Source organism: Coturnix japonica, chromosome 20 (assembly GCF_001577835.2).
Source record: "Coturnix japonica isolate 7356 chromosome 20, Coturnix japonica 2.1, whole genome shotgun sequence".
Lineage (NCBI taxonomy): Eukaryota > Metazoa > Chordata > Aves > Galliformes > Phasianidae > Coturnix > Coturnix japonica.
In genome coordinates, this window is record NC_029535.1 from 4,761,472 (window position 1) to 4,789,351 (window position 27,880).

Below are 27,880 nucleotides of genomic sequence, written 5' to 3' on the forward strand. Positions count from 1 at the left end.
AATGCTTTGTGCTCATAGCAGCAGGGAGGTGTACTCCTTGGTTTATAAGAACTCCTCCCAGAAGAAAGAAATCCAGCTGTCTGGGAAAAGTTAGAAAATAGTTTGGCATTTATTTATTATCTTTTTTCTTCTTATTTTTTAATGAATACAAACTCTAGTGAAGAAATATTCCTCTGTTTCCATTGGAAGGCAGTAAGCAGCAAAAATGGATGTACAGTATTGAGGAATGCTTGGTGTAAATGGACCAAAATGGTTCCCCACAGAGTAGCTCTGCATGCAGGAAATGGGGTTGGAAAAGACAGCCTGGTTGTGAAGGTTGGTTGGTTTTTTTGTTGTTTTTTTTTTGCATTTAATTTCCCAATTATAAATAATCAATGTGATTTACAAAATAATTTACAGAAAGTGATTGGCTTCATCATTGCAATAAATTACTGGGTATAATGTCACCAGCTCTGAGAGACAATACAATACTCGGGATGCCACCAGCGCGAGGCGAGGCGGTTCCTTTTTGCATTGGTGATCAAGGGAGGGATCTGCAGCTCCTCTGGCTCAGCTCAGATCCATCCCAGGGGCCTCTCTGGGCCCCTCGGCAGCTGTGGGCATCCAACCATGAGGCTGGGACCCTCAGGAACATGGTCTATGGATGGTTAGACCTGCTGCTGCCCCAGCGCTGAACCAGGGTTGTTTTCTTCCATGCTGGGTTTCCCAGATCACAGGTGCTGTGCATTTGCTGCTGTTGAGTCTCTTCTGATGAAAAGCTCTCGTTCCAGGTTTTCTTGGTGCCTCTGCCTTGGTGCTGCCAGCAATGAGTGAGAAGGGAAGCCTGAAGTTGCTTTGTGAGCTCCAGGAAGGAGCTGGCCTGATTTCAGCTGTAAACCAAAGGTTGTATCGGTGCAACTGCAGCCCTGGAAGAAGGACTGGGCAGCAGGAGACCAGGGCACAGCTGGGGCAGCACTGATGGTGCAGGCTGCAGGGATCTGGCCCTGACCTGTGTCAGTCCTCACAGCAGGACTCGAAGTGCTCTGCTTTGAGGTGACCGCTCCCAAACCCTCTGAGATCTGCAGGAGCCATAAGGAATTCTTATCCTGTTACGAAGCCCTATAAATCTGTTATCAGCCACTCACTCTACGCAAAGGGAGTGGCACTGAACTGGACACGTACCTCAGCGTTAAGCTGGCTCTGAACTGAACTACTGGGTCACAAATCCCCTGGCATTGGGCAGCCCGTGTGTGAGGCTCTCTCCCCTTCCCATGTCCTGCCCGTGCTTCTTCTGAACCAGCACCACATGGTTCTCTGGCTGCTCAGGGGCAGCACTGGGCTGGCTGATATTTCAGGCAGTGCTGCCCACAACCAGCCTGTGCAGGGCCGGCCCCATCCCACTAGGTGACTTTTCCTGAATCCCCAGCTGCCCTATATGGGTGGTGAGAAGGCAGCAGTGTGAAGGGTTTGGCAGTGGCTGCCTCTGAGGCTTGAGGTGGGGGGCAGCCACAGTGAGGAAACAGCAAAACCCATCCAAAGGCAGAAGGGTCCAAACAGTGGAGACTCTTGGTGGAACAGACTTTGCCCCAGCATCAGCTGGAAAGATTTGTTAGACCTGGCTGAGGGTTGCTGGAGAGTGACCAAGGAAAGGTCTGGGATGGGCTGAGCCTGAGGAGCAGTTCTGACAGTGCTGCCAGGCAAACCCCAGCATACTTTTTGATGCAGCAGTGCTCCTGGGGCAATGAAGCCTTTCCTTTCACCCAGCACAGCCTCCTGGTTTGGAGGATCACTTGTTCACAGGGTCTGGTGTACAATGAATGGATGCTGAGAGGTAGCAATGGCGAAACAGCTAACTGCAGCGTCCCCAGCCAGGCACTGCAGCCTCCTGATGGGGAAAGGCAGCAGTCTGGCCCTTCTTCCAAGGAACGTGGGTTTCAGTAAGGCTTCAGTCTTAGTTCTATGACTCGAGGCTCTCCATGGTGCGTGCTGTCTGTAGCTGCAGGAAGACAGCTTTTGTAGTGGTGGGCTAGTCCGATAAGCAAGTCCGTGTGCTGGTGCCCGAGGACCTCGGGATGGCTTTTTTTTTTCACAGTGACGGAGTCTGCTCGGGCTTTTCTCCCACACGGTCTTCTAAATGTGGCTGGCTGCTCTGCAGGCTGCTAGATGACCTCCTGCTTTGTGATGGCAGGCTGTGGGATGGAGGTGGGCTGTTTTGCCACGGTTGCAATGGCTCCGGGCAGCAGCTTGTACTGCTCTGGCCCTGAGCCCGCGGGTGGAGATGGCTGAGGAGTTTCTGGAGTAGCTACAGAGAGAAAAGCAAAATTAGGAGAGGGTCACATAGACCTGATGACACTGGGATTTGTCTTGTCTGTGTGAGGTCCAGGTGTAAGCGTGAGGCTCTGTAGCTAACCACTAGCTCCTAATGGCCTGCATGTTGGCTGCATGGCAGCTTTGACATGCAGACCTGAACAGTTGTCCTGGAAGAGCCACAATAATGAGCAGTGGATGAAGGGAGCTGCTGCCTTTTCACCTTTTAACAACACTCTTTGGTCAGCTGAGTGGAGCTGAATTCAGTCCAAATTCCCATGTGGGAGCCCTGAGTGGTGGATCAGATTCTCCTGTGTTTTTGTAGTGGGAGTGGTCTGTGTTTGAGGCTTTCAGGGGAATGGGAGCCTTTCCTCTGATTTCATTATAGGCACTGGAGGGGATCATTCATCCCTGAATTTAAGGGCTATGTAAAAGTCGCAGTCTGACAGGGAACATCTTGTTGAATCAGTTAATTTAGTCTAATCTAATCTAACCCTCTTCTCTGTTTGTCTTTGCCTCCTTTGTGCATAGGAATTTCTCACACACTTGATCAGAGACTCTATCTTGCATTGAAATTTCCTTGCAAGGTAGAAACTACCTCCACACACTGGAGAGCTCCCATCTCCCTGGTGATACTCACACATCTGCCCGTTGTGCATCTGAGGAGGCATTGTGTTGGCCACAATGACGTTTGTTCCCAGGTTCTCCTGGATCAGATGAGGATGCAAGGGGTGGTGAGCATGTGGCGTTTCACTTGATGAACCTAAAAACATGCATATCACCTTAGTTGCCACAGTGACAGACAGAGGCAGCTCAGGTGGGCAGACACACGCTATCAAGCTGATCTTTCAGACCCTTTAGTTTTGCTGGCTCTCTTCTGACAGAGGAGGACTAGTAAAACAGCTGGCTGGTAGGAGTTTGGGTGTTGCAAAGTAAAGCAGCTCTTTAGGGGAATAGAAATGGAGTACTCTGCATTATCACTGCAATTGACAAGGGGAGATGTTTTCACGTGCGTCAAGGTGCTGACCTGCTTATGGGCTGTCTCCACCTCTTTCAGGTGGAGAACAATGACTATGTGGTTCCCAAGAGGATGGTGATTGGGGAGCACTGAGAGTCCTCTTGCAGGACCCTCACATACTCACCTCCCAGCAGCATCTCCTGCAGCAGGTTGTCGATCTTAGCCATACCAAAGAGCTTGACAAACTGGATCTGCTCTATCATCTGCCAGGTGATGCTCTGCAGCACAGGCAGCAGCAACAGCAGCTCCCCAAAGCGGCCCCGTGAGTCGTATTGCCTGTCATTGATGTAGTCCTCCAGGCTGACCTGCACCTGGTACCTCATCCGCTTGATCTTAGAGGGATCGCTCAGTCCTTTGGCATCTGAAACAACACACAGAGTAAATCCATCCAGGCTGCTCCCCTAGTGACTGTCCTTTAGCAATAGCATGAGCTCTGGGCGCAGGCTGTGGTGAGCTCAGTGATCTCTATAGCCTGTAGCAGCAGGTATTGACTTCACTCCTCCCTTTAAGAACAGTTTGGGCTTGGGAGATCAGGCAGCATTTCCACAACTCCCAGCTGGTATTAGTGGGCATTACAGACTGTTCCCTTGTCTGCTGCAAGCTGGCTCATACCTGGGTCGAAGAAGATGATGGCTTTCAAGCAGGCGTATTCATTGTCGTCTATCTGCAGCTCCTGGAAGGGGAGGACCAGCTCATCTAGGATGCGGATGGCCACGCGGCTCACCTCTACCAGCTCAGGGCAGTTCCGTGGGACGATGTGGTCATTCCCTTTGGACAAGCAGCACAGAGACCATCACCTTGGCACTGCCCAAGCCTTCATAAGGGTAGCAAAGAGTTCAAAATCCAGGGGACTAATGTTGAGATAATGTTACAATGGAAGCCTTGAGAAGTTTCTGTTTCTACCCCATCCCTAGCATAGCCCACCAGAAATGCTGATCTGAGTTGCCAGAGTGGCCTTTTGGGAACCACTCAAGCAAGGAGAAGCTGCCTAAGGAGCAAGAGCTGTTTTCTCAGCCATATCACTGCCTGCTCGTGCTGACCTGAGGGAGCTATATTGATGTTCACTCTCCCCCATGTTTGCCACAGCAACATGTCATTGATGTGAGTGTGAGCCAGGCCTAGCTACACCTAAAGCTTGTGCTTGGCTCCCTAAAACAGAGAAGGGCTCAGTCCACCTGCAGAAGGGATGCCCACAGACACTGAGCCACCCACCCCTTCAGCCTGGCAGGGAAGCTTAGCAGAAGCAGTTGGTGGGGAGCAGTAGTGCACTCTTTACCTAGCAGCAAGACATCCTTGAACACCATGGACCTCTTGGCAACTCCCAGTAACAGATGTTCACCTGCATGTGCCCGCAGCAGTGCCACCTGTAAGAGTAGGGCTGCGTTACTTGTGTGATACAGAGACAGACACGAGGCTGAGTGGCCCAGTGGCCCAGGAATGATTCTTCTCCAAGTGCCTGTGTGAGAGGAGATGATGTTTTGATGTTTTGCTTGCTCTTTATCTCTCAGCAGTGCCCACCTCCTGCTGAAATCCCACTTGTGGAGACCCACGTCCACTGGCTGCTGGGGTCACCTTCTGGTCACCTGCTCCCTCTGCAGCAATGGGCGTTTGGGCCAGGGAAGCCAAGGGGATGTTTTTCTGCCCTGGCGTTAATGATTGAAGTGTTTCATTTTATACCCTCCATTGGCTCCTGAGAATGTTCTGAATCTTTTGCTCTCCTTCAGTTAAAAATTTCAGAGATTTAGGCAGAAACAGAAGTTAACAATTGGACAGCATGACACAGAGGCCTCTTAATGTCCAGCCAGGATCCTCTGCTGAAGAAAACAATCATTAAACATTAAAGGAGAGATTCTGAAAAGTGTGTCCTGTTGGGGATGATTCCCTTCCTCACTGTGTTATCTCTCAGCATCTGACAAAGCCAAGCAAAGCCCTACCCTGCCCGAAATGTCCGGAGCGTGTGTCACCTGGGGAAGAAAGCACTGATTAGAAAAGATGCTGATGTCTGAGAGAGGGCTTGTTTTTTTCAGAGGGTGTAAAAGAGTTATGCAAAATAAACAGAGTGGATGTCCTTGCAAAAAGGCTATGCAGGCACGATGCTGGGGAGCTTTTATCTGTATGCCAAAATCTAGCCTCTCTCTATCGCTATCCAAACATGGGTGGATGTGTTCGCTGGGCTGCTGCTAATGAGCAGAGCTGCTCAAAACTGAGCTTCCCCATCTGCTGAAAACTTGAGGAGGTTGAAAAGACTGTGCTTCCCAATGGGGAATGGGGCCTCACGGGGAGCTCTCCTGCCTGTTAGGAATTGAAGAAAAGCTCAGGAAGCAGAAATGCTGCTTTGTTTCCATCGAATCTGTGGGATTTTTTTTTCTCTTTGAGCAGAGTTCGTGTAATTTACTTCAACGTGGCAAAACCCTCTTAAGTGATATTTGTTCTTTTGGTGATCAGCCTGAGGTACATCAGTACATCGTCCTGTTCTCAGCCAGGGTAAACATAGAAGTTGTAACACATCAAAGTAGAACTTTAACGATAAATATAAAAGTTGTAACACAACAAAGTAGAACTTTAACTTTGCAATGAAATGGCTTTGCCCCACCAAGCCCAGCGCTTCGATGTTTTGGTGCAGAGGAAAAATGAGTTGGGTGTGACCTTCTGTATGAAAGTGCTGGCAGGGATGATTCATTCTCAGGCAGTATTTCAGTGGCAATGTACCAGCGTTTCCCAGTGCTAAATGTTCCCACTGGACACGTCTTGACCAGCTCTCATGCCCCTTGGGCAATAGGCCTGTGTATTTTTGTTCACTCCTGCTCCCTGGCATTTCTGTCCTCCCTGCATTCCCCCTGGGTATTTGCTGTCTCTGTTCTCACACTGTGTCCCTTGAAAGCGTGGATGTCATTAATTCCTTTTGATGCATCACTTCTTCCCTCCAAAGCCCTTCGGGAACTGCCTGTTGTAGGACAACAGCTCAGGATAACCATAGCAGACCTCCTTCAGTTGAGGAGCTGAGTGCCTCCTCCCCTGTGGGAAGGGCTCGGATCTCCTTATTAGGTTTTGATTGTACAATGGCGGGGCTGCCAAACTTTTCTTCTGTTGAAAAGTCTGACAGCCCCACGACTGTAAAATGAGCTCATGTGGAAATTGCTGTCGTTTGCAGAGCTGTTAACTGGGTTTACTGCCTCTGTTCCAAATGGCAGAAGGATGCAAGAGGTTATGCAGCACTGCCCTGGGTCTCTGCTATGCTGCAGCCTCTTTGCTGTGCAAATGTGAGCAAATGGGGTTTTGTGACCAGCTGGATGCTCTCACTTTCTGTAATAGGATCGGAGTCTGATCCAGGCTGATTTTTTGACTGCACATTGGCTAAATGGGAATCCCTGAGTTCCTTCCTATGTGGGACATGAACCACGCTGGCTGCCTCCAGAAGTGATGTCCCTGCCCACCTCCCTCACACGCCAGGGCACAGCCATGTCCTGTAACATCTGCTGCAGACCTCTGATGTTTGGGTTCAGCAGGAAACACCTCTCTGTATCTCTCTGAGGAACAACTGACTGGCAGATCCATACAAAATGCACACCTGATTGTGTACCTAACTTGAGCTCACTGTTATCACCACTGTGCTCATCGGCTGATTATCCCACATCAGATGGCCTGCAGTGGCATTGTATGGATGCTGCTCCCAATCAGCCTGGCGGTCACGACAGCAGAGCAAACAATGCTCATTTTCTTTGAAGGTCTCAGCCCTCGTTTTGCTTTTGGATGTCATCACCGGGGCAGAGCGAGGTGGGGGGACGGGGCTCACCTGGTCATCCAGGGGCAGCTCACAGAACGCAGGGATGTACTTGGCCCACTCCACCAGCACCAACAGCTGCTGCTTCATGGACTCGCACACGTCGGCGATGTTGGCGATCTTCTTCCCTCGGATGTCTCCATTCATCACAAGGACTGGGGATGATATCTGGGAAGAGAGAAAGGATCCCTCAGCAGGAGCACAGACAAATCTTAGGCCTGGGAAGGTTTGGGTGCTGTGTTTAGCAGACACCAGCAGTGAGATTACCATGTTTTTGCATTGAGAATTATTCGTGACTGCAGAGGCAAACTGGGACATTTCATACACTAAGAGCTCTGCAGGTACCATCTCTCCAAGGAAGAACATCTCAAGCTCAGGCACCAGCTTCCTGCCCTGTTCCCACGCTTAGCTGGTCACCCAGCTCATCTGACAACTTGCCCTTCGTCACTACTTCATCCTCATGCTTCTGTAAGCAATTAACTCAACCCCATCACTGCCCTCCGCCTGCCCTCTCTGCTCATGTACAACATCAGCTCTTCCTGTCCTCTTCCTGCCCGCTCAGACCCTGCCACCTCCCTAAGGAAATGGAGTCCAAATGCCACCCCAGGTTTTTTTCAGGTTGCGTTACCTGGAAGTTCTCCAGCTCTACAGCTATTATTGAATAAATAAGATTGTAAAAATCTCACCATGTATTACCCTAATCAGAAAGCCCCGGAAGGCTTAGCAAATAAAACCTTCTGAGTGAGTGACCCAAGATCTTGGAGAAAACAGCTCCTCAGCAGTATCTTGTTCTAATTAGCCAGGCATATAGAAGTTAGTGTGCTGGAGTCTGCCTTGTTTAATGAATATATATGTGCTCTGTGGGAGAGCGACAGCTCCCTTACATTTGTCAATAGCTGTAGTTTTATCAGCAGACCCCACTCGAACCCTCCACCTCGTGTCACTACAGGACTCAGGGCCCCAGGAATGCCCGTCCCTTGTAGGTCTGGTGACTCGAGACCCCATGATCTCACCTCTCTGGGAGCAGCACCAATGTTATTTTCAGAGGGTATGTAAATACATTAGGACCTGTGTAGGACGAAGTGAGACATGGGATGAGCTTGGACGTGCCACTGCTGTATAGGTTTGGCCCACAGCCCTTCTGGCATATCCCCCCTTGAAGGGGGTGTCCTTACAGCCATCCCTAGCATAGAGCCCTGTCCTGGGGGCCATCTGCAGGGCCACATGAACACGGACTGCCACTCCAGCTTGAACCCATCTTTGTTTTCATGAGGAAAAAGGGATAGATGTTTAAATAGTTGTTTTCCATTTGGTGAATGCTCAGGATGTGAGCTTTGGCAGTACGCTTGTGGAAATCAGGAACTTCAAGCAAACACTGGAAGGAATATCTACATTAAAGAAAAAGAAGCATGAAACCGATTGCTCATAAAACTGAGCAGGCAACCTGAAATCAGGAGTTCCTGACAGGCACTGGGGATGGGAGGCTGCCTGTGCAAGGCCACAGCTCCTTGGATTGCGATCACTGCCCAGTTCTCTTCCAGCAGAAATCAGAGCAGAACAGACCATTGGCTATTATTGCAGCACAGTTCCAGGAGCATTGAAGGGCTGGTTTCAGGTAATGGATGCCTTTGAGAAACCAGTGTTGAGTTGGCAGATAAGTTGCTTAGAAAGGAGTTGGTAATTTGAAGACTCTGCTGTTAACTACTCGGCAGCCCTAGTGCCTGATGCTTTGTATTGGCCAAAAAGGAAAGAACAGGTACCTGTTGTGCCAGGACTTCTGCCTGCAGTAAGACATTGATGGAGGGCAAGCTGCTGTCTTCATAACTTGATCTTCGGGTGCTGATTCGGTCCCGTTCATTTTGTACAGCTGCAAGAGAGGATTTTGGCACAGCTGCAGGTTGTTCATGGAAACACACAGCAAAAGCTATCAGAGCCTCACAGCGTTCCCTTTCGCAAGGCTTTGGACCACTTCCTGAGCTGCAGTTTCCCAGCTTCCCTGCCTGCCAAGGCAAAGGTGCAGCTGTGTCTGGTTTGTGACGTGATGCCTGCAGGAGCTGATTACGTTTGGTCCTTCTTTTTTCACACTGTCTATACTTGGCTTTGTGGGGACTGGGGTGTTCCAGAACCCCAGCACTTGGCTCAAAACCTGCTGAGCTCAATGGGAGAGTTTCATCTCAAGGGATCTGTTTCTCAGTGTTTTGATTTCAAGGTATAGGATCTGTTTCTTAAGGGAATGTCTGAGAGTGCGGCTGTGCTCATGCAGGCAGCCCATAGCTTATATGTGAAATCAAGCAGCCAGGTATGTGCACAGCTATTTTATCTGTCCGTGCAACATCTGTGAGCTGCATTTAGGAAGCTCTTGTGCTGCGTAGGTGCAGTTTGCAAACATCTCTCTCAGCTTCAATAAGGAAGGAAATGCAGAATAGCTCCTATGCATCTATGCAGAGCCACAGAGCACCCTTATACCTTAATGTAGAGAGAGCCCAGGCAGGTATGAGCCCAGCATTCCTCCCTACTTGGTGTGCTCTAGAGAAGGGCCTGGGCTGTGAGTCTCTCTGTGCCATGGGGCTGTGGGTTGGCCGTAACTCACCACAGCCAAGTCAGTCACCCAAAGCCATCTGCTCAAACAAGGTATTGATCGATGGCAGGGGAAACAGAACAGTCTCTGCCTTAGGCCGGCGGCTCTCTGGATTGATACGTTCTCAATGTATAAATCTGCCTGATAAAAAGCAATAATGAGGCTGGGCCAGAAGCAAAGCCCTGCAGTCAGCGGCTGTAAATAGGAGCTCTCAAGGTTATGCTGCTTGTTATCAGTAGCAGGCCCCCGAGTTCAGTCACGCCATGATGTTTTCCAAATGTTTGCTCAGTATTAGCTGGTCATGCACCTAATGTAACTTCTATTGAATATTAACAGACAGCAGCAAAGCTCCGGGCATGGGATGAGCGGGCTCTGCAGGGAGAGGAGGATTCCTGTGTTCTAAAGGAAAGTCAAGCCCAGTTCCTTGCAACACCTCATTTACTGTAATAGGAAGACGTGTTCCTGCTCAGAGGCCTTCCCGCAGGCTGGCATCCTTGGGGCAGGACTTTTGTTTCTCCTCCAGCAGGGCCAGCAGTGGGGCTACTAGCATGACAGGGCCACCGGCAGCCCCAGGTGTCCCTGCTATGGCTGATGTATCAGATACAACTCAGCTCTCTGCACAGGGCCCTAAAGGACCTACATCCTCATGAGCAAACTGTGATGCAAAAGGGTTGTTGCACGCTTTGCTGGAGCCACCTGTCCAGACATGGATTTGTAGGTGACACAGCAGTTCTCCCAAAGTGCTCCTGAATGACTCAGGCCTCTTCTGAGCTTCGTGCATCTCAGTGTGAGAAGCTGAAAGCTGTGGATGTGACTTGTGGGTACAAGGTGGGGGGGGGTGGTCAGTTCTGGGACATGGGCATGGGCTGGTGGCTCTCTCTTGGCATCTGAATAGGGCCCCTGGAACTGAGATTGAAGCTTAACTGAGTGCAAGGGCTCTGTATGGCTTAAAGTGGGCAGCTGGACCTGCCTGGGGCTCATGGAAACATCCAGCATCTCCCTGTCCTGCCATGAGGGAGGGCTGGTCTGTGCTGAGGGCAGGGAGGGGAAGGCACCCACCTTCCTTCTTCATCCCTGCTCGGAAGCACTTCTTAAGCCTGCAGTATCGGCACTGGTTTCTTTTGTCTTTGTCTACCACACACTGCCTGTTAAACCTGGGGAGAAACAGAGGAGTGAGGAGCAGTGAGACTGAGCCTGCGAGAGGGGAGGGGGAGAGGGGAGGGGTAGAAGTGGGCTGAAGTCCCCACATCTCTCCAAGGCAGTGTTGGCTCCAGGAGGTTCTTGCTGACCTCTGGACAGCATCGCTGGCACACAAGCAGCTCTGAGCTGCCTGTGCTTCAGAGAGGAGATGGCAAGCACCCAGCTCCTTCCCTACCCACTTGTATCACCACATTGATTGCAGATGACGGTGCATTACACTGATCTCCCGTATGCAGCATAAGCCTGGTAGCCATTTGCAGCATGAATTTCACTTGCAAATATGCTCTGATTAGCTGCTGATTGATCAAGCTTGCAAAGACAAAGGCATACAGATCTATGAAAGGGCTCCCAGCCATGCAGAGTTCTGTAGCTCTGGGAAGGCCTGTTTGTAACACACTTTTGAAAGCCCCAAGCTAAGATTTGCTCAAATGGATGCCAGAAAGCAGATCTTTAAGCACTGTCATAAAAGATCTGGTGTCAGGAGAACTGGGAGCCTTGGCTTTTCCCACTAGAGCTGTGGGGAGGGGTCTTCTTGGACAGACAGCCTAAACAGCCCTGCCTTGCAAGCAGCCGTGTGCTTCACATGCACTAAGTCCAGAGCTTATCGCCAGAGGATGAGGTCAGGGAAGACACTGGAGGATACAGAGGAGATGAAGGGCCATGCTGCAGCACTCAGCTTTGCTGCACAGCTGCTGGGTGCTGTTTTGTTCCCCTCTGCCCTTACCTGCAGGAGTACATGTGGTTCTTCCTCACACTCCTCCTGAAGAAGCCTTTGCAGCCATCGCAGCTGGAAGCCCCATAGTGCTTCCCTGTGGCACGGTCCCCGCAGATGGCACACAGTGCGCTCACCCCAATGCTGTTGGAAGTGTTGAGGTTGGCTGCTTCTGATGGAGATGTGTCTGCTTGGGAAAGGACACAGCAAGAACACAGTGAGACAGACAGCTGACAACTCCTAACTCCTTTTCCAGCAAGTTACCAAAGAACTGGGCAGCTGCAGCAGGTCATAAGAAGTGGTGGGTGCTCCGGGTGTCCCAAGTCTTTGCATCTCGAATGTGCTAATGCTGCTGCTGCGCCAGGGTGAGCAGCTCTTCCCAAAGGCCCGACTCCAGCAATGCCTTCAGGATACACAGAAACCCGTTTGCAGCTGTCACAAAGCACAGCCAAAATTCCTGGGGGATTTGCAGATGCTTTGGGCCTCTGCAGTATGGCCAGAGAACGAGTTGGTGCAGTTTGAGCTGAGGTTTTACAGCTTGGGGTGAGCTGCTGGTTTGATAGCGAAGTGTTGGTGTTACTGCACTGAAAGAGGCTTCAAGAGGCTGTTAGTGCACAATAATTGCATATGGCTTCAGCTGGAGAACTCATGGACAAATACCCACCATGTGAGGAGGGACTGACTGGGACAACCCAGAAAGAAAGGACAGCACTATAACATGGCGAAGGCTGTATGCTGGGTACCTTCCAGAGTATGGGATGTGAGATGCACCCTGCAGTCCTTACAAGCTGTAAGGGGACTGGTATGTGTAGTGTGTTTTTGGGAGGGTGGGGAATTGCAGCAGCCTGTGTAGGAGAGAACACCTGAAAGGCTCAAAACCATACAAGCCCTAGACTAAAATCCCTCCGGCAAGCCAAACAAACCCCAAGGCTGAAGGGATCAGCTCACTATTCAGTTGATCTAATTGTCCCCTCCCAAGCACATTTTCTTGTATCAGCATGGGACTCAGAGGAAATCCCGTTTGCAAATGATACACCTAGGATCTACAAAGCCATAGAAACCTACTGAGACTTTAACACCGGAATATGTCAATCCTAACAGCCCTCTCAAAGGACAGCAGTGGAGATCAGCAGGCCAACAGAGGGTCAGAGGATGACAGAATAGCAAGGAGGACCTCTCAGGCACTGCTCGTGACCCAGCCTGCATCCCATAGCACAGAGGTGGGCATTGTACAACCAACAGGGCTCCCAGAGAACATTCACCTTGCATTTCTGAGGGCCTGGCAGTCACTTTGAGGGGTGAGCACTGACCTCCCCAAGGCTATGGGGAACAGCTCAGTGCTCCTCATCTCCCCTCTCACCTTCTCCTTCCCCACACCCCCATTGGGTTTGGCAGGGATGCAATTAACACTTACCCAGGAGGGCCGCATTTGCTCCCACCTGGCTCCCATCAGAGAGGGGCTGCAGAAGGATAAATGCTCTGAGAGGGCTGGTCCCAGGATATGGGGGGTGCCTTTGCTGACTGGGAACTGTGAGTTGTAGAGGGTTAAGGTAAGTACATCAGGTGTAGGGCTTCAACTTTAGTTTCTGCTTAGCAGGAAATGGGTTGAAGTGGGCTCTGCAGCAGGATGTACACAACCTCCTCATGCTGCCCCTTGATGTAGATGTGTGGGTACAAGTGACCTGGGGTGCCTGCTGTGATCCCAGCAGTGAGCTCATGCAGGGCATCTCCACCAGCTCTTTCAGCAGCTCTCACTTCCCTGCCTGCTTTCTTTCTAATTCCTCACATCTTTCCTCTATTGCTCTCCTGAGTCACAGTTTGCTCTCTCCAGGCCCGGCACACCCTGCTGTACTGCAGGGTTGAGGAGCTGTGTTCCTGTGCCAGCTCTGGAGGCTCCTTCCTCTGCTCCTCAGTGCCGGGCCCATGTGTCCCTCAGTCCTGCAGGGCAGAGCGAGCAGCTTTCCTCCCAGGTCCTTCCTCTGACTGCGTTCCAAGGGCTCAGCTGGGTGATGCTGGATGATGCTTCTTCCAGGAAGAATGTTAGGTTTTCAGTTCCATTGAAATGTGGAGCTTTGCAAGAGAGGAAAACAGAGCCAACCCATACCCAATCACTATGCTCATCTGTGATGGTTCACATAAATCTCCTCTAGCAGTGTGTGTATCATGCTGCAAACAGGTAAGGAAGTTACCAAAGAAATCTCACCCTCTTGATCTAAGAGCTGACCAGAAATAGAACAATTTCTTAATGGATAACTTTCCAGTTAAGCTTACTTTTATAATGCCAGAAACATGGACTTCTGGCTGCTGTGGTGAAGTGAGTTTAATGGCCATTCATTTGGAGTTATATTTAATTTGTGTGGTACCTGCCTCTTGCCAGGTGCTGGGCACATGCAGCACAGAGCCAATGCCCCATAACCCAGCTGGCTCATCTGCCCATAGGCTGTGGGATGTGACACTGTGCCTGGGCCAGTCCTGTAGGACCCCCAGATGTAGCAGAACCCAGCTCACAGCCCCTGTGCAGGGCAGGTCCCCTGGCTTCTCCCTGCTGGGAGTGGAGCTGTGCCTTGTCCCAAAGGTTCAGCTGCTCACTGGTGGGGCTAAGGAGTGGCTTTGGGGCATGTAGGGCCAGCCCTGGGCAGGGAGATGTGCAGCTTCAGTTTCATGGGGAGCAGAGTTTCATCCTGAGGAAAGCTGTGCTGCTGGCGCTGCACTGGATGGGCCACTATTGCAAATTCTAGCAGGTTCAGTGTGATCCCACCTTGCTGAGGGAGCCCATCTCCCCCTAACCAGGGCTGCTGTCTCCCTTCCAGCCGGGTCCCCCCCTTAGCCCTGCAGCACTGCAGGCCCCGTGCTCCCCCTGAACAGCAGCACTGCGGGGCCATGGCCTCAGAGCAGCCCTTGGGTGGCATTTTGGGATGATTTGCACCCTGGCCATGCACCAAGCAGCTTTCTGCTGTTGGGAAGATTCAGCTCCAGCTGCTCTTACAGAACAGGGCTGGCTTTCTGCTGAGCCACAGGTAGCAGTTTGTTGGCACTTCTTGGTTCTTTTATTCCTTTCTGTGGGAGCCCAGGACTGACAAGACCCCTCTGCCCTCAGCTCAGTCTGAAGGCTGCTGAGAACCACAAATCCCATTCCCGAGGCTCCAGGGCACCTCTCTGGCACCTCGCTTTCCCTCTGGGGGCAGCAGGATCCCCACCGTGCCCCCCACCCTCCTCAGTCCATTCAGTGACCACCCTGGGGATGCATCGTCCCGTCGCCACCGGAGGGGACTTACCGCTGCCCATGGCCAGCACCTGCATGTTCTCAAACTCCAGGGTGGTGTACGCCGGGTCCAGCGCTGCGCTATAATCGGCCATCTCCATGTCTATCAGGGCTTTGGAAAGGCGCATTATCATCGGCAAACACGGGCCAGATTGTGCCGATTCCCTTGTCCGAGGCTATTGGCCCTTCTGCCTCTCTGTGCCTTCACTGCGTCCCCTATCTGTTGTCTTTTATTTCAAATATTTCTCTGAAAGGATTTGCTGAGCCTCAAGACCTATACTCCTCAGAGGGGTGGAGGCAGGGGGTTAATCTTTAATCATCTCACCCACTGCTAACGCTGGGTGGCTGTAGCTGTTGACTTGGCTAACGCTGCTGCCTGGCTGTTGGCTTGGCTTTTTTTTTTTCTTTTTGGTGGAGCTGCAGTGATTCTTGTTGACTGTTTATGATTGCATCTCGAGGCGCTGTGCTGATCCCAGCTCCCAGGAACACACGGGGAGAAGCACTCACCACTCAGGGAACACCTTTGTGGGGCTGTTGACCTTGGTGCTGGGCTGCACCAGTGCTGGGAAGGCTGGAAAAATCCCTGCCTGGGAAACAAGGCTGTGCCCCACTCCTACCTCTGCGTTCCCCTCTTTGCCTTCACTCCTGATCCCTCCTTTCTCTCTCTCCCTCCCTCCCAAAGCATTTCCCTTCCTCTCCCTTTCCCTCCCAGGGAAGGTCAGCACCCACATTGCGATTTACACGTTGCTATGCAAAGTAACAACGTAGGACTCATTTTACTTCCCTATAAACCCAGTTTTACAGGGGCTGAATGCCCTATAAACAGGTCCCGCTCCTGAGCTGTGCCCAAACAACCTTTGGGGTGAGGGTTTGCCTGAGTGCCAGGCACGCAACAGAAGGGATAGTGAAGGGACGAGTGGGGCTGGTTGGGTGCGCTGGGCACAGCCAGGCTGCTCTGTCCTGGCAATGGGCTGCCTGCTGTCACACACACCCTGGCCTGGCTTTGGCCTCTTAAAAGTTTCATTGGGTGTTTTATGGTGCAGCAGGGCTTGACTCTGCAGCATGATTTTTCCTTCTATGAATTCAGCCAAGCAGAGCTCTCCGCTGCATCACGCCTGCTGGCATCACCAAGGTGTTGTGTCAGGACCCCACTGAGTAGCAGGGCTCCTGCTTCCCCCCTGCCCACCCCAGGAACTCTCTGGGCCCCCTGCTTTTCCTCTGCAGGGCTGACAAGTTTCAGTGCAATTTGCACCACATGACAATGCAAGATTTAATTGATTACCCAACGGCGTCGTCTGGATGGCACGGGAAAACAAGCAATTAATGATTCAGCATCAGCTCGCTCTGCATTGAAAACATCCCCTTGATTTCACAATCAGCACCAGGTGACCGAGTCCACACGCTGCCAATTTGGGCTCCAAACTTGCTTGTGTTTGTGCTTCTCAGTGCACCAGCACAGCCCTGACTCCCCAACCCCTCCTAGCCACAGTGTGGCCCTGAGGTCCGTGGCCCCACAGTGAAACGTGCTGTTGGTGCAGTGATTTGCTGATCACGTTTAGGAGCACTGAGGATTATTCAGGCAGTCCTCGCCTCCCATCATGTACCGCTTCCAGGGAGTGCTTTTACCTTACAGCCAAGGAGCAAAACAGAGAGCAAGGAAAAGCTCCTGATATCTTAATTGGGGTTGGCAGTAAGTGATCATCTTCTGCTGGGAAAATAGCACCTCTATTCTCATGCAGTCAGTGGTTCTCCCCTGTAGCAGCAACAGCCCTGAGCCAAAATTGCAGTAACGATGTGCACCAGGGTGGAGGTGGTGAGACAGAGCACAGCCCCGAGGTGGCCTCATCCCAGGGACCTCCGTCCCAGCCCTGCTTGGGCCACAGTGATCCCTTTGATTAGATAAATGCTACAGACACTTGGTCAAATATGTGCAGGATTTGCCACAGTGTCTAGTAAAATACCATAAAAGCATGGCCCGTTTTGCTCCATTCAGCAAAACAACCCTTTTGCTTCAATAGCCTGCTGACAAAATAAGGCCATTTGCTCCTAAGGGTGGGAAGGGTTAAGAGAGCCAGGAACAGAAGACGGAGAGGCACTGTGTGCAGGAGAGGCAGATAAGGAGCGGGGAAGTTTGGGGAGCATTAGTGGCTCACGAGGCAGGGATGCAGAGTTTTCCATCTGTGGGTTTATGTGGGCTATTATTTTCTTGCTACTGGTGCCCCCTCACAAAACCCTTGTCTCAGCACTGGGGTGAAGGACACTACGCACTTCCTTTGCCCTGGGGATGGGCTCATGGCACAGAGACCCTGCCTGGAAACTGAGCTGCTGGATGTCTCTGTCCCACATCCCCACATGGTGGCTTTTGGGGTCAGCTTGCCAATGTCACCGCACCCTATAGTAGTTAATAGGATCACGATGTGCCGCAGATGCTTTGGGATAGAGATGTTTTCTGTATCCTCCAGCTATGCCAGGAGGTGGCTGCAGAGGAGCCATTACAGCCCCAGGGCGTGCAGCCTTCTGTGCTAAGTGAATATTTGATTTTTATCAGCTGAGCGATAAATCCTTCTGTCTTTTTCCACTATAGCACCTCATGACACAAATTCCACTTTATATCTTTGGCAAACTAATCCAAAGCGAAAGGGAATTCCCTGAAAATAAGACCTGTACTTATCAGTAGATGAGGATCGGGAATAGAATATTTAATGTGGTGTTTATGGTAAGGATACCATTGGGTATACCGTGCTTGCTAGCTCCTGGTCTGAGGTGGGTGAGCCTCTCACAGGGCTCCTCCACAATTGAGTGCTGTGTGACCAAAGGACAATTCAGGTTAAAGGGGACCTCAGGAGTCTCTACCCAACATCCTGTACCACACAGGGCCTGCTGAGAGCAGCACGGGCTGCTCAAGGCTTCATCCCATTGGATCTTGAGCATCCCTAGTGCAGGAAAGCTGTGAAGAAGGCCAGGGCTTTGCAGGCAGCCCTTTGAGCCGTTCCAACAAGGAAGCAGGTAGGGAAGCGCGGAGCTGAGGAAGCAGAGAAGGAATGACAGTCCCAGCAGAACGTCAGCAGCACACTCAGCCCCACGCATGCAAAGGTCCCTTCTGCTTTTTTTTTTTTTTTTTTTAAACAACTCCCCTTTGAAATTTCAAATTCCAGTTTGTGGACAAAGTCCTGCCTATCTGACAATATAGATCTCCGACCACTGACCAAACTCCACTCCAAGCAGTCCCAAGGGCTGCGTTCCTTCCCCTTCCCCACACGTGTCTCTGCTCTGCCAGGATCTCCCCACCATTTCTGCCCCACAGCAGTGCACTCCAATGTGCTGGACGTGGATTTTGTGCCTTTCAGCCCTCACTTCAGCATCTTCCTTCCTGAAGGTGGAATGGGAACGGCCGTCTGTAGCGACCAGGTAGGAGTTATATCACTTATCACCTGCAACCCGTTTGGGCAGCCATAGAAAATGCGAAGGTGAAACAAGGGCTTCCGTTGTGCTTATACCAGCAATTTTAGCTCATCCTTTAAATTAGAGAAGGGAAAGGTAGGCAGCTTCAGAAGGAGGACACTCTTGGAGGCAGAACCGCTCTGTATGGTTAACTGATAACTCCAGTTTGCCTCTTCCCTCTCATCTTTTCCGATTCTCCTGATTAAGCTCAACTTATTCTCATGCTAATCATTTCTTGACCTGTTTATTCTGCATTAAAAAATTAACAGAGAGCAGTTTACTGCATGACTTGTTCACACAGAGGTGGCACAGATTAGCAGGCAGGCTGTAACCCCACGCAGCACTTTTGGATCCAGCAGCCATGCGCACACCTCAGGGATGAGGGTTTGTTCCTGTTTTTAAAGCACGGCTTTTTCTAAAGTCAATATGAATCCCCCTCCCTTCATGCCTTGGGTATATTTGCTCTGTGGCTATTTCCAAATGGAAAAGATAAAGCCAAGGGCTCGTGTTTTGTCAGACTTTCTGTAAACAGGGCTACTTAGGCCACACTGTCAAACCCCTTTGCTTTCTGCCTCGGAGCTTTCTGACTCACAGGGCAGCATTGGTGTGTTCATAAGCGTGCAGGGGGCTGCAGCATTTTATCTCTCTGCTCTACAGCACGTGATTCGTCGTGCTTTCTTTTCCCCAGCACTAAAGCCACGTTGGCTGTGGCTGGGATGGATGGATGCTGGGTGGAGATCAGCACTGCTCTGGAGGATGGGGATGGATGGAGATGGATGGAGACAACCTCAGGACATTCCTCACCAGTGCCAAAATTGGAAGTGCCCAAAGCAACAAGAACAACACAGGGCATAAAACAACAACAGGGCATAAAGCAACAAGAACAACACAGGGCATCAAATCACCTGGGGCGGGGGGCTGGAACTTGGTGATCCCTGAGGTCCCTTCCAACCCAAGCTGTTCTATGATTCTGTGATCACCACGCAGTGAATCAAGGCAATGTTTGGATGTGAGGAACAAACACCTCAAAGGAGGTAGATGGTTCCACTCAAAACCCTCTCCCAAAGCGACATGTGCTTCAGCTGGAGCTGGGATGGATGTTGGAGCTGGAGGCTGTTAATGGAGCTGAAATAAACAGCTGCTATGAACATGGGGACAGACAGAACATTTCAGCATACTCTGCTTCAGCGATAACACTGTGCGTGCCTTTCATCCCAGGATCGGGAAAGGGTTTATTGTGCTGACTAACAAAGGTCTGAACTTGAGGAAGTAATTGCAGTTACTCCTGAGAGCTGTTGTTCTGCAAGGACAGTAGAAACAAAGAAAGTCTGAGCTGCTCTCAGGATGGCAGCTGCTCTCAGAAACATCGGAGCATTTGCTGAGCTGGTTTGTATTTGCAGTCACTGTGGCTACATTGCAGCCCTTGAGAACAGCATCGCAGTGCTGGGAGCCACAAGTGTGTGCTCATGACTCTGAAAATCTGGCTGCTGTGTTCTTATGCAAAACCGCACCATGAGAACAAGCAAGGAAGAGGGATTATTACATCCATCCTGTCCCACCACACTGCAGCCTGCAGATGCTTGGCTCAAATCTGGCACTTTCAGCCCCAGAATGCAGGGAAACAGAAGGCATGAGGAAGAAGCAGCGGTGCTGGAGAGCAGACTTGCTGCCAGGTTTCCTGCAGGGCTCTGTGCTCTGTAGGGAGCAATGGGCAGCCATGGCCCTCTGTTTCATTGACTTGATACCTGATGTTCTTTATACACATCTAACAGCTCGGGGTCGTTCCAGTTGGTGGAGAAATAGGATGAGAACAGCCAAAATCAACAAAGGTTACACAGCAAGTTTTACCTTCCTTTTTTTTTTCTTCTTCTATTTTTTGGATTTTATTTTTTTTTTTATCTTTTTGCCAAAGTGAATTTCATCATCACCTGCTGGTGACCTCCAGGCACCTTTGGGGCTCACAGGATCGGCCCTTTGTAGCTCGTGGAATTAGGGCAAATAACTGCAGAGCTGCTCTGGGTCTGACAGGGCAGTGCAGGGGAGCTCTGACCCCTTGTCCTCAGAGGACGGGCAGTCCCAGCTCAGAGCTCCTCAGGGTGAGAAGCATCGTGGTGAACCCAATGGACCTGAGTGCTCGAGCTGCCCTCCTTCTAGGGGAATGTGTGAGGAAGGGGCTACGTGTGTGTGAAAGGAGAGAGTGCTGGGAGGGCGAGGGCTGCCAGAGGTGGGAGCAGTGGTTGGATCTGAGTTAGAAGAAATACAGGTGGTGGTGAGTTAAAATTTGAGAGCTTCTAGATTCTGGAGTCAAAAAGAAACAACTTGGTGCAAAACTCTTTTCTCTCTACAGGAGTGTGACTGGATGACCAGGGCTGTCCCTGATGTCCTCAATCTTACAAAACAACGTCCAGAGGAGCAAACAGGAGCAGCCACCACCAGGAGCTCACTGGTGGCACCTGCAGCCTATGGACACCACAGCAGTCACCTCTGCAACACTCCTGCTTACTGCCATGGAAATGAAAGGCTGCAGCAGCATGCAAGGTACGGCCGTGTCTGAATGCAATGTGTGCGAGTTGTGCTGCGTGGGGGGCAGCCAGGGGAGGGGACCACTCATCTCAACAGGCCCCAAAACCACTCAGCCAGGACACCACAGCCCCCACTGCTAACAAGCAGCACAACAAACTGCTAATTTCCCTTTAAGTATTTGACCTATGTCTCCAAGAGAGAATAAGTTATTATTTGTCCCTTAGCACTCCTGCATGGCCCAGTGCCATTGGCGCCTTCAGCCATAAAGAAATTAAAATATATTATGACCATAAACGACATCGTTTGAGGAAATGAACCATTTCTAGTAAACGTATCATGGATGCCAAAGTCATAAGCTCTTTTAAATCAGTCACCAGCTGATGCAGGGTGCAGGTATGTGCCAGGAGCAGCTCCCACCACACGCCTCCCCCAGCACAGGGAGCCCATCTCATGGCAGGGTGGCTCAGGACATGCTATGAGCGCAAACCCTGCTTGCAAGAATTGCCCAAATAACAGCACCCCAGAATAAGCTGCAGGCAGCCTGCTCGCCACCTCTGCTCTCCCCCCTCTCCTCAGCACCAACGTCCCCCTGGATGGTGGGGCACAAAGCACAAGGCCAGCGTGCAGGTGGGTACCTGGTGTTGCCTGGAGCGGGTGGCATCTGCTGCCATTCATCTTCCAGTGCTCAGCTCCATGGGCAGAGCTAGAGAGTCTCGGCCTCACGCAGGGCCGTGCAGCTGGAGAGCCCCCGGTGGGCTGCGGGGAGAGAGCCATGCCCGAGTGTGAGCTGGTGTGCGATCAGCTAATCCCTTAATGCTGGTCACAATGAGATTTGATGGGGAGCAGGAGTTTGTGCCGCAGAGCTGCAGGTTTTAAAGGGTTCTGGCCGCTGCCCGGAGGGGAATTATAAGGTGGCTCTGGGTTTGTGCCCCGCTCCTGGTGCCCACAGCAGTGCTTGGGGCTCCCTGGGCCACCTTGCAGAGGTGCCCTCGCCCCGGGCTCTGGCCTGCTGCAGCTTCTGTGTGCAGGGCTGCCTGATCCTGCGTGTGCAGCTTTGGAGGCTGGATTGAAAATGTGCCTGAGTGTGTTTCACAACAGCAGTGGGTCTGGCCTTGAGGGGAGAGGCTGGGAGCTTTCGCTTTAAAACGTTTCTGTATAAATACCCATAACCCGATATCCTTGAGAAACAACCACTGTGTCAGCTCCCAGCTGCATGGGCATGGCGTTATGTGGGGAGGTGTGGAGGCAGAGCGGGCTGGCAAGTGGGGGCTGCACGTGGGGTGCCCCATCTCTGGGCTGCCTTCAGCTTTGTGCTTGCAGGGCACTGAATCCTAAGGTTCAGACTAGCCCTGGTGTCAGCACTGTGGGAGCTCTGCTGCCCTGTGCTGCCCTGGTCCTCTCCTAAAGAACTGGGACCTGGAAAGCTCTCAGGGCTGAGGTTTGGTGAGATTGGTTCACCTGGCTCCCATTGATGGAGAACCAAGGATTGCATGTCCCAGACAACCTGAGCTTGCAGCGAGCACAGCCCCTGCTCGTGCCTTGCACCATGGCTGAGCCCACCAGCATAAAAGGGATTTCCCCACTGCCAGATGACATGAAAACCCAACCTCTAACCCCAGTCAGTGCCATCTTAAAGGTACAAGTCCAGGTGGGCAAAACTCCTTATTAAATTGTCCTGTCCCACCTCTGCTCCCATCCTCAGTTGCATGGGGCTGAACTGCACGTAACCCTGTGACACCTCCCTTCACCCATGGGTTTCCACACCTGGAACAGGGACACACCCGGGTACACAGAGGTTTCTCCCAGACCCAGCACACACCCATGGCAGCACCCACCTCAGCTTCCATCCTTGTATAGCAAAGCCCCCCTCCAGTACCCCCTGAGCACAGCTGGGACGTGGGTTCTGCCATAGGCAGAATTCTGAGCATCCCATTAGAGCAGAAAGGGAGAGAGATGCCGAGTGAGGCGCACAGAGCTGAGCCCCGCGGGCTCCGTTGCGGTGCTGGGGCCATAAATGCGGCACGGTGGCTGTTGTGTGTGTCAGCAAACATGTTGAGTGGGCTCGACTATTGATTCTGACCACATAAAAAGAGCGTCGTGCCACTTGTTCAGGTTTGCGCAGGTTTTACAGCTCTTGTTCTGAGAAGTGCCCATGTATTTGGTTTTGCTCCTTCCTTCACGGCTACCTGTTGACATTGGCTCTCTTAAGCAGAGCGTTGAGCCACGCCAGGAAGCTGAGTGTACAGCTCTCTCCGTGTTTCCCACTTTCCCAGGGGTTATCACCCATAACATCTAGCACACACCCATGGCTGCGACGGCTTTGCTGTGTAGAGCCAGGTGAAAGGTACCCACTGGTCCTGTGCTGAGGGGTTTGGGTGCCTGTGCTCGGTGCAGGGCAATGAGCCATGCAGCCTACAGGTGAGTTTTGGGGTATATGTGGTCAAAGCTGTGAGGAAGGTGCTGGGAGAGCTGCGCCCTGGCCAGCTGGGTTGGGATGAGTAAGGCGAGGGGAGAGACCTCACATAGCTATGATGACAACTGGTGTGAAAAGCAGCTTGGATGTCTGGAAGAGGTGTGGGAGCTCCCGGAGCACTGCCATGGAGATGTCCTACGCACGGTGACCTGTGCTGTCACACGTTCCCCACCTCCAATCCTCATCCCATGGGAGATGCCGGCACTGGCTGTGCCCCCTGCTGTGTGCTGGGGGCTCTGAGGACCCAAGGCAATGGTCCCCACCCACTCTGACACTGGGGCTCCTGGCCCCATGGGATGCAGCTGGAGTCCCTCTAGTGGCTGCAGCATTTTGAGACGGGAACTCTGGTCTGGCCATGAGAACCCACGACTTTTTGGAGGTTCCACTCCTCAGCTGGTGCCTTTCCATAGACACAGCTCTGCAGGAATCTGCTTCTTGTGAAGCTTTGGAGCATCATCTCGAGCACATCATTATTTTTTCTCCAGCTTATTTTTCCTGTGAGGATTTCCTGGGTGATTTCTGTTCGTGCTCAGCCTAGAGATGGACACGAGCCATTGCCGGCAGTGATTGCTCCTGGGACCTGGCTGAGCTCAGGAGCCCCAGAGGGAATGTGGTTCCTCTGCCCGGTGCTGGTGAGCTGAGCCATCAGGTCTGGGTTCACGATGCAGCCTCTGCCTTGAAGTTTGCCTTCTATGAAAATCCTGCAACATTTGTTGTTTCCACAAATATTTCTGCCAGGAAACTTGTTTGCTTGAATATTTGAGGAGAGCAAACAGAGAAGGAGCCCAAACACAGTTGTCAATGGTGGTTTGTTTTTGTTTTTGGTTGTTGGTTTTGTTTTGTTTTTTTGCAGCATTTTGCCATGTTCTAACCCTGACACTTCCAGACGCTCACTGTGCTCCACAAACCCTCTCTGCCCTATGAACTACCTCAGTGCCTCTGGCACTGGAAGTACAGCAGTGCTTCTGTTCTCCTTTCCCCATAGAAAACACCATCACATTCTCAAGCAGAGCTGAGGACAAGGTGTGCTGCTGCCCTGGAGCTGAGGAAGAGGCACTTCTCAGTGTGCTGGGAGCATCCTCAGCTCTGCAATGTCCAGAGCAACCTCCACCAGGCTCCAGCAAGCAGCTCTCCAGTTCCAACCAAGGCAGCTTTTCACACCAGATCATCCCTTTTGCTTCCTACCAGCGCTTGCTGTGTGATCCTGCTTAGCTGCTTCTGGTTCCTGTAAACACCGACCCCCCCAGCGCTGACATTATGACCACCGTGAGCCAAAAGCAGTCCCAGCACATGGCAGACCCTGCAGCCCTCGTGCAATGGACAAGGAATAAACAGAGGTATTAAGAAGTAGCTGATGTGAATTCAAGGGGGAAGATGCTCAGTCTGGGTTGTATCTAATGGAAGCTTATGAAAAACGAAATCCATTTTGCAAAGAAAAGTCATTACTTCACAGGGAAAAGCAAAAATATTTAGGATTTTCTGCCTGCTTTTCTTTCTCCAGCAGAAACTGTTCACCGTGTCTGACCAAAATGCCTGAGCAGCTCTGACGTCTTGCATTTTTCAGCTGGTTTCCAAAGCTGCTTTGCTGAGCTCGCCCCAATTGTGCACTGCTGCCTGCTGAAAGCACCAGGGCAAGGCATCCCTGGAACTGCAAGCTGCTACCAAAGTAAGTTGGAGTGGTGCTGGCTGTGCTGGTGTTCAGGGCTATTGCCCTGTTTGCTGCTGTCTCATCAGGAGAAGGATAAAAGCAGAGAGAAGAGTTGCTGCATCCTGAGCATGCCCACACCCTCTCTGTCCTGCAGCCCCTGGCAGGTGCTGTTGAGGATGCTGAACATGCCCCAGCCCTGCCAGCCCTTTCTCCACCTCTATTTGGATAACTTTTTCACCCCTTTACTTTATGAGGACTCCCCTCCTTCTGCCAACAGTCTGAGTCTCCTCTTGCTGCAGCCTGGGAGGCCTGTCTTTCTCTTTTATTATTATTTTTCTATCTCCCCCTCGCGAGGCCCCAGCTCGGCAGCCCGGCCCCAGGACAGACGTGCGAGCTGTGTCTGCATGGAGCACGCCTTTGTTTGTGCACCGAAACAGATGGGGAGAGGGCACACACAGGTGGGATGTGCAGAGATCCTTCCCAAGCTGCCCCACAGCACCTGGCTCACCCCATGGCCATCCCTCAGTCCGGTCCCCTGTCAGTGTGTACCTGCCTATGCTTGAGATTGCCAATGTACCAGGGCTGGCAAACAGCAGCTCACCCAGAGCCAGAAGCAAACGGATGTCACAACTTAACTGTAAGTGATCCAACAGCTTGTTCAGCTCCTTGAGGATCAGCAGCCTGCAGGGGCTGTCTCTCGCTGCAGAAATGTGGATGTCTCTGTACTGCAGGGCAGGTGACACTCTGGTTTGGGGACACCCAGACCTGCCACCTCACTCTGTGCTGTCACATCCCCTGGCTGTGACATCCAAGTCCTTCTGCTGAAATGAGCATGAGCATCCTATTGCACTGTGACCCCAGGGGCAGAGCCCCTTCCTCTCCCATGGGCACCCAGCCTTCCTTTTGCTCACTCACAGTTTTCATTGCATGTCTCCTTGCACACTACCAAAGCAGTGCCAGCTGGACGCACCATCACCAGCTGCACCAACCAGACAGAAAGCTGAGCATTTCTCTGAGCCTGCTTTTATGTGAGAGCTCCCAGCCTGCTGCTGGCTCCTGTGGGACGGCAGCAGCCCCAGCGCTCCTGCATGCTGAGGACTTACAAAGAAATGAGCAACATGGCAGAAATGAGTAAACCAAAGGGCTTCACAGCTGTTACATTTCTCCTGTTCTCTGTAGCTCTGCACACCGTGCTCAGCCCAGTTTAACCCAGGGCTGCTAGTGCATATCCTGTGCAATTCCTACACATTTCCATTGAGATGGGCCACCACCACCACCACACTCCACTGCATGAGCTCCAGCACGGGGCTGAGTTAGGGCTGTCCCTGAAGCAGGGATATCCCCAGTCTTCCCTTTGGAGATGCAGGGAGTGAGGCTAAGCATCCTCAGGTCTGGAACCAGAAGCACCAGCACCCAAAACATGGCCATGAGCAACCACAGGCTGGTGGGGCTGTGTGCTTGGGAAGGGCATGGGGCAAGGGAGAGGAGGAGCAGAATGCCAAAGTAGAGCAAGGAGAGGCAAGGTGGTGTGATGGAAAGGCATAGAGATGTGATGGAAAGCTGTGGGGATGTGGTAGAGAGCCACGAGGAAGTGCTAAGAGAGCCACAGAGATGTGATAAGAGAACACTGGAGGTGTGACAGAGAGCACTGTAACTACGAGACCTCATCTGCTGGGCTCTTGCTCTGCACCCTGGGGTCTGGGATTCCTGGGTCACACAGGTCTGTACCAGCCATGGCCCCTCAGCTCCCAGGGAAGCTGCAGCACAGGTGCTTTTGAATGCAGTGGTTATCAGCAGGGTGATGACAACCTTGGCAGGGGCTTCTCTCCCCTGGTGTCCACGTGCATTTGTTGGCAGTTGGCATCCAGCCCAGCAATTGAGAGCAGCAGCCAGGGGCTGCCCTGGTACCTGGGGCAGAGCGTGCTGCCTGGTGCCTTGCACCACAGAGCCTCAAAGCTGCCGTTTTCTCAGGCACTAAAATCCGCTCTGGGAGCCCTCCTCAGCATCACCCCATCCCATCCCTTTGCACCATCCCTGCTCCCACAGCCAGGGCACACTGCAGAACACACAGCTTTTACCTCCAGGCTGGCTTTGTGACCTGGGGCAGCACACCAACTGCTTGCAGACTGCATGACTTGTGCTGAGAACCCTCTCCTTATCCAGGGCAAGCAGCCCCTCTGCAAGCAAGTCAGCCTCGCTCCGCTCCCTCCAAGCACCTTCCTTCTTCAAGCCCAGCAGAGTGAAAGAAAATATATATATCTATACATACAAACAAAAAAAAAGGACCTCTTTTCCTGCCTCCGTCTCAGACTTTGCACGTGGCGGAGCAGTGGGTGGTGGGGCAGTGGGGCCGGGTGCCGCCGTCCCCTGGCAGCCCCTCTCCCCATGAGTAGCGCGGGCGGTGGGATCGTTGTACTCACCATATGGAGCCTCCATCTTAGCGCTTAGCTGGGTGCTTACATTGACCATGTCTCGCCGGGTACCGCTATGGGGACTTGGGGCGAAAAGCAGAGCAAGTGTAGGAGTAATAAAATAAAATAAAAGAAGTAAATGAAAATGTATTTCTGAGGAACTGGGTGAAGGCAGGAGAGAGTGCGGAGAGGCAGGGCGAGAAAACCTGCCTCTCTTGTTATCTTATTGATTCGCTTAATCAGGGCTAATGTGGGTGGAGATGTTAAATAGTAACCAAGCTCTTATGGAAACCAATCTGCAAGGTGCTGTCGCTGTAGCTATAGTAACTGCTGCCAAGCTAGAAACTCAAACATGGCTTTTACTGTACTCTTTCAGGGCTCCTGCTTCCAGCTGGTGCCAAGGCTGGGGTAGAGGAGGCTGGGGTTTGTTGTGGGGAGGACGGGATGAGCTGTGGCATTGCTGTGCCTGGGCACTGAGAGGTTTGTGGGCACTGAATGCAACGGAGAAGAAAGGCAGGCAAGGGTGAAACCACGTGGCCCCAGGCTG

General features: G+C 51.9%; 1 protein-coding gene and 1 long non-coding RNA gene across 6 annotated transcripts; one reads left to right on the forward strand and one right to left on the reverse strand.

The window, feature by feature from the left end:
- Positions 1–90: 90 nt before the first annotated feature.
- Positions 91–27,534, reverse strand: HNF4A (hepatocyte nuclear factor 4 alpha). 3 transcript variants are annotated; one of them, XM_015881468.2, is made up of 10 exons: positions 27,343–27,534; positions 11,588–11,762; positions 10,723–10,817; positions 8,846–8,952; positions 7,098–7,253; positions 4,581–4,668; positions 3,917–4,072; positions 3,429–3,665; positions 2,927–3,049; positions 91–2,281 (listed from the first exon to the last, which is right to left on the reverse strand). In XM_015881468.2, the coding sequence occupies exons 1-10, from the start codon at positions 27,389–27,391 to the stop codon at positions 2,139–2,141; spliced, it is 1,329 nt and encodes a 442-aa protein (XP_015736954.1). In that variant the 5' UTR covers positions 27,392–27,534; the 3' UTR covers positions 91–2,138. The 3 variants fall into 3 exon arrangements, with proteins under 3 accessions (XP_015736954.1, XP_015736952.1, XP_015736953.1); XM_015881466.2 differs by lacking the exon at positions 27,343–27,534 and adding an exon at positions 14,851–15,109 and having other exon boundaries at positions 11,588–11,765; XM_015881467.2 differs by lacking the exon at positions 27,343–27,534 and adding an exon at positions 14,851–15,107.
- Positions 17,989–27,167, forward strand: LOC107322926. Of its 3 annotated transcripts, none has more exons than XR_004309393.1 (4): positions 17,989–18,245; positions 20,626–20,816; positions 24,260–24,611; positions 24,779–27,167. It is a non-coding gene; the product is annotated as an uncharacterized LOC107322926 (long non-coding RNA). The 3 variants fall into 3 exon arrangements; XR_004309392.1 differs by having other exon boundaries at positions 17,990–18,245; positions 24,776–27,167; XR_001559104.2 differs by having other exon boundaries at positions 17,994–18,245; positions 24,463–24,611; positions 24,776–27,167.
- Positions 27,535–27,880: the final 346 nt, after the last annotated feature.

Bases quoted from the DNA above. Each gene is read 5' to 3' on its own strand.
- HNF4A (XM_015881466.2), bottom strand. From the start codon at position 14,971: ATGATAATGCGCCTTTCCAAAGCCCTGATAGACATGGAGATGGCCGAT. The intron at 10,818-11,587 runs GTAAGGGCAGAG...GTTTCTCCCCAG, and splicing joins AACCACATGTACTCCTGCAG to GTTTAACAGGCAGTGTGTGG. The intron at 7,254-8,845 runs GTACCTGTTCTT...CTCTCTTCCCAG, and splicing joins CAGAAGTCCTGGCACAACAG to ATATCATCCCCAGTCCTTGT.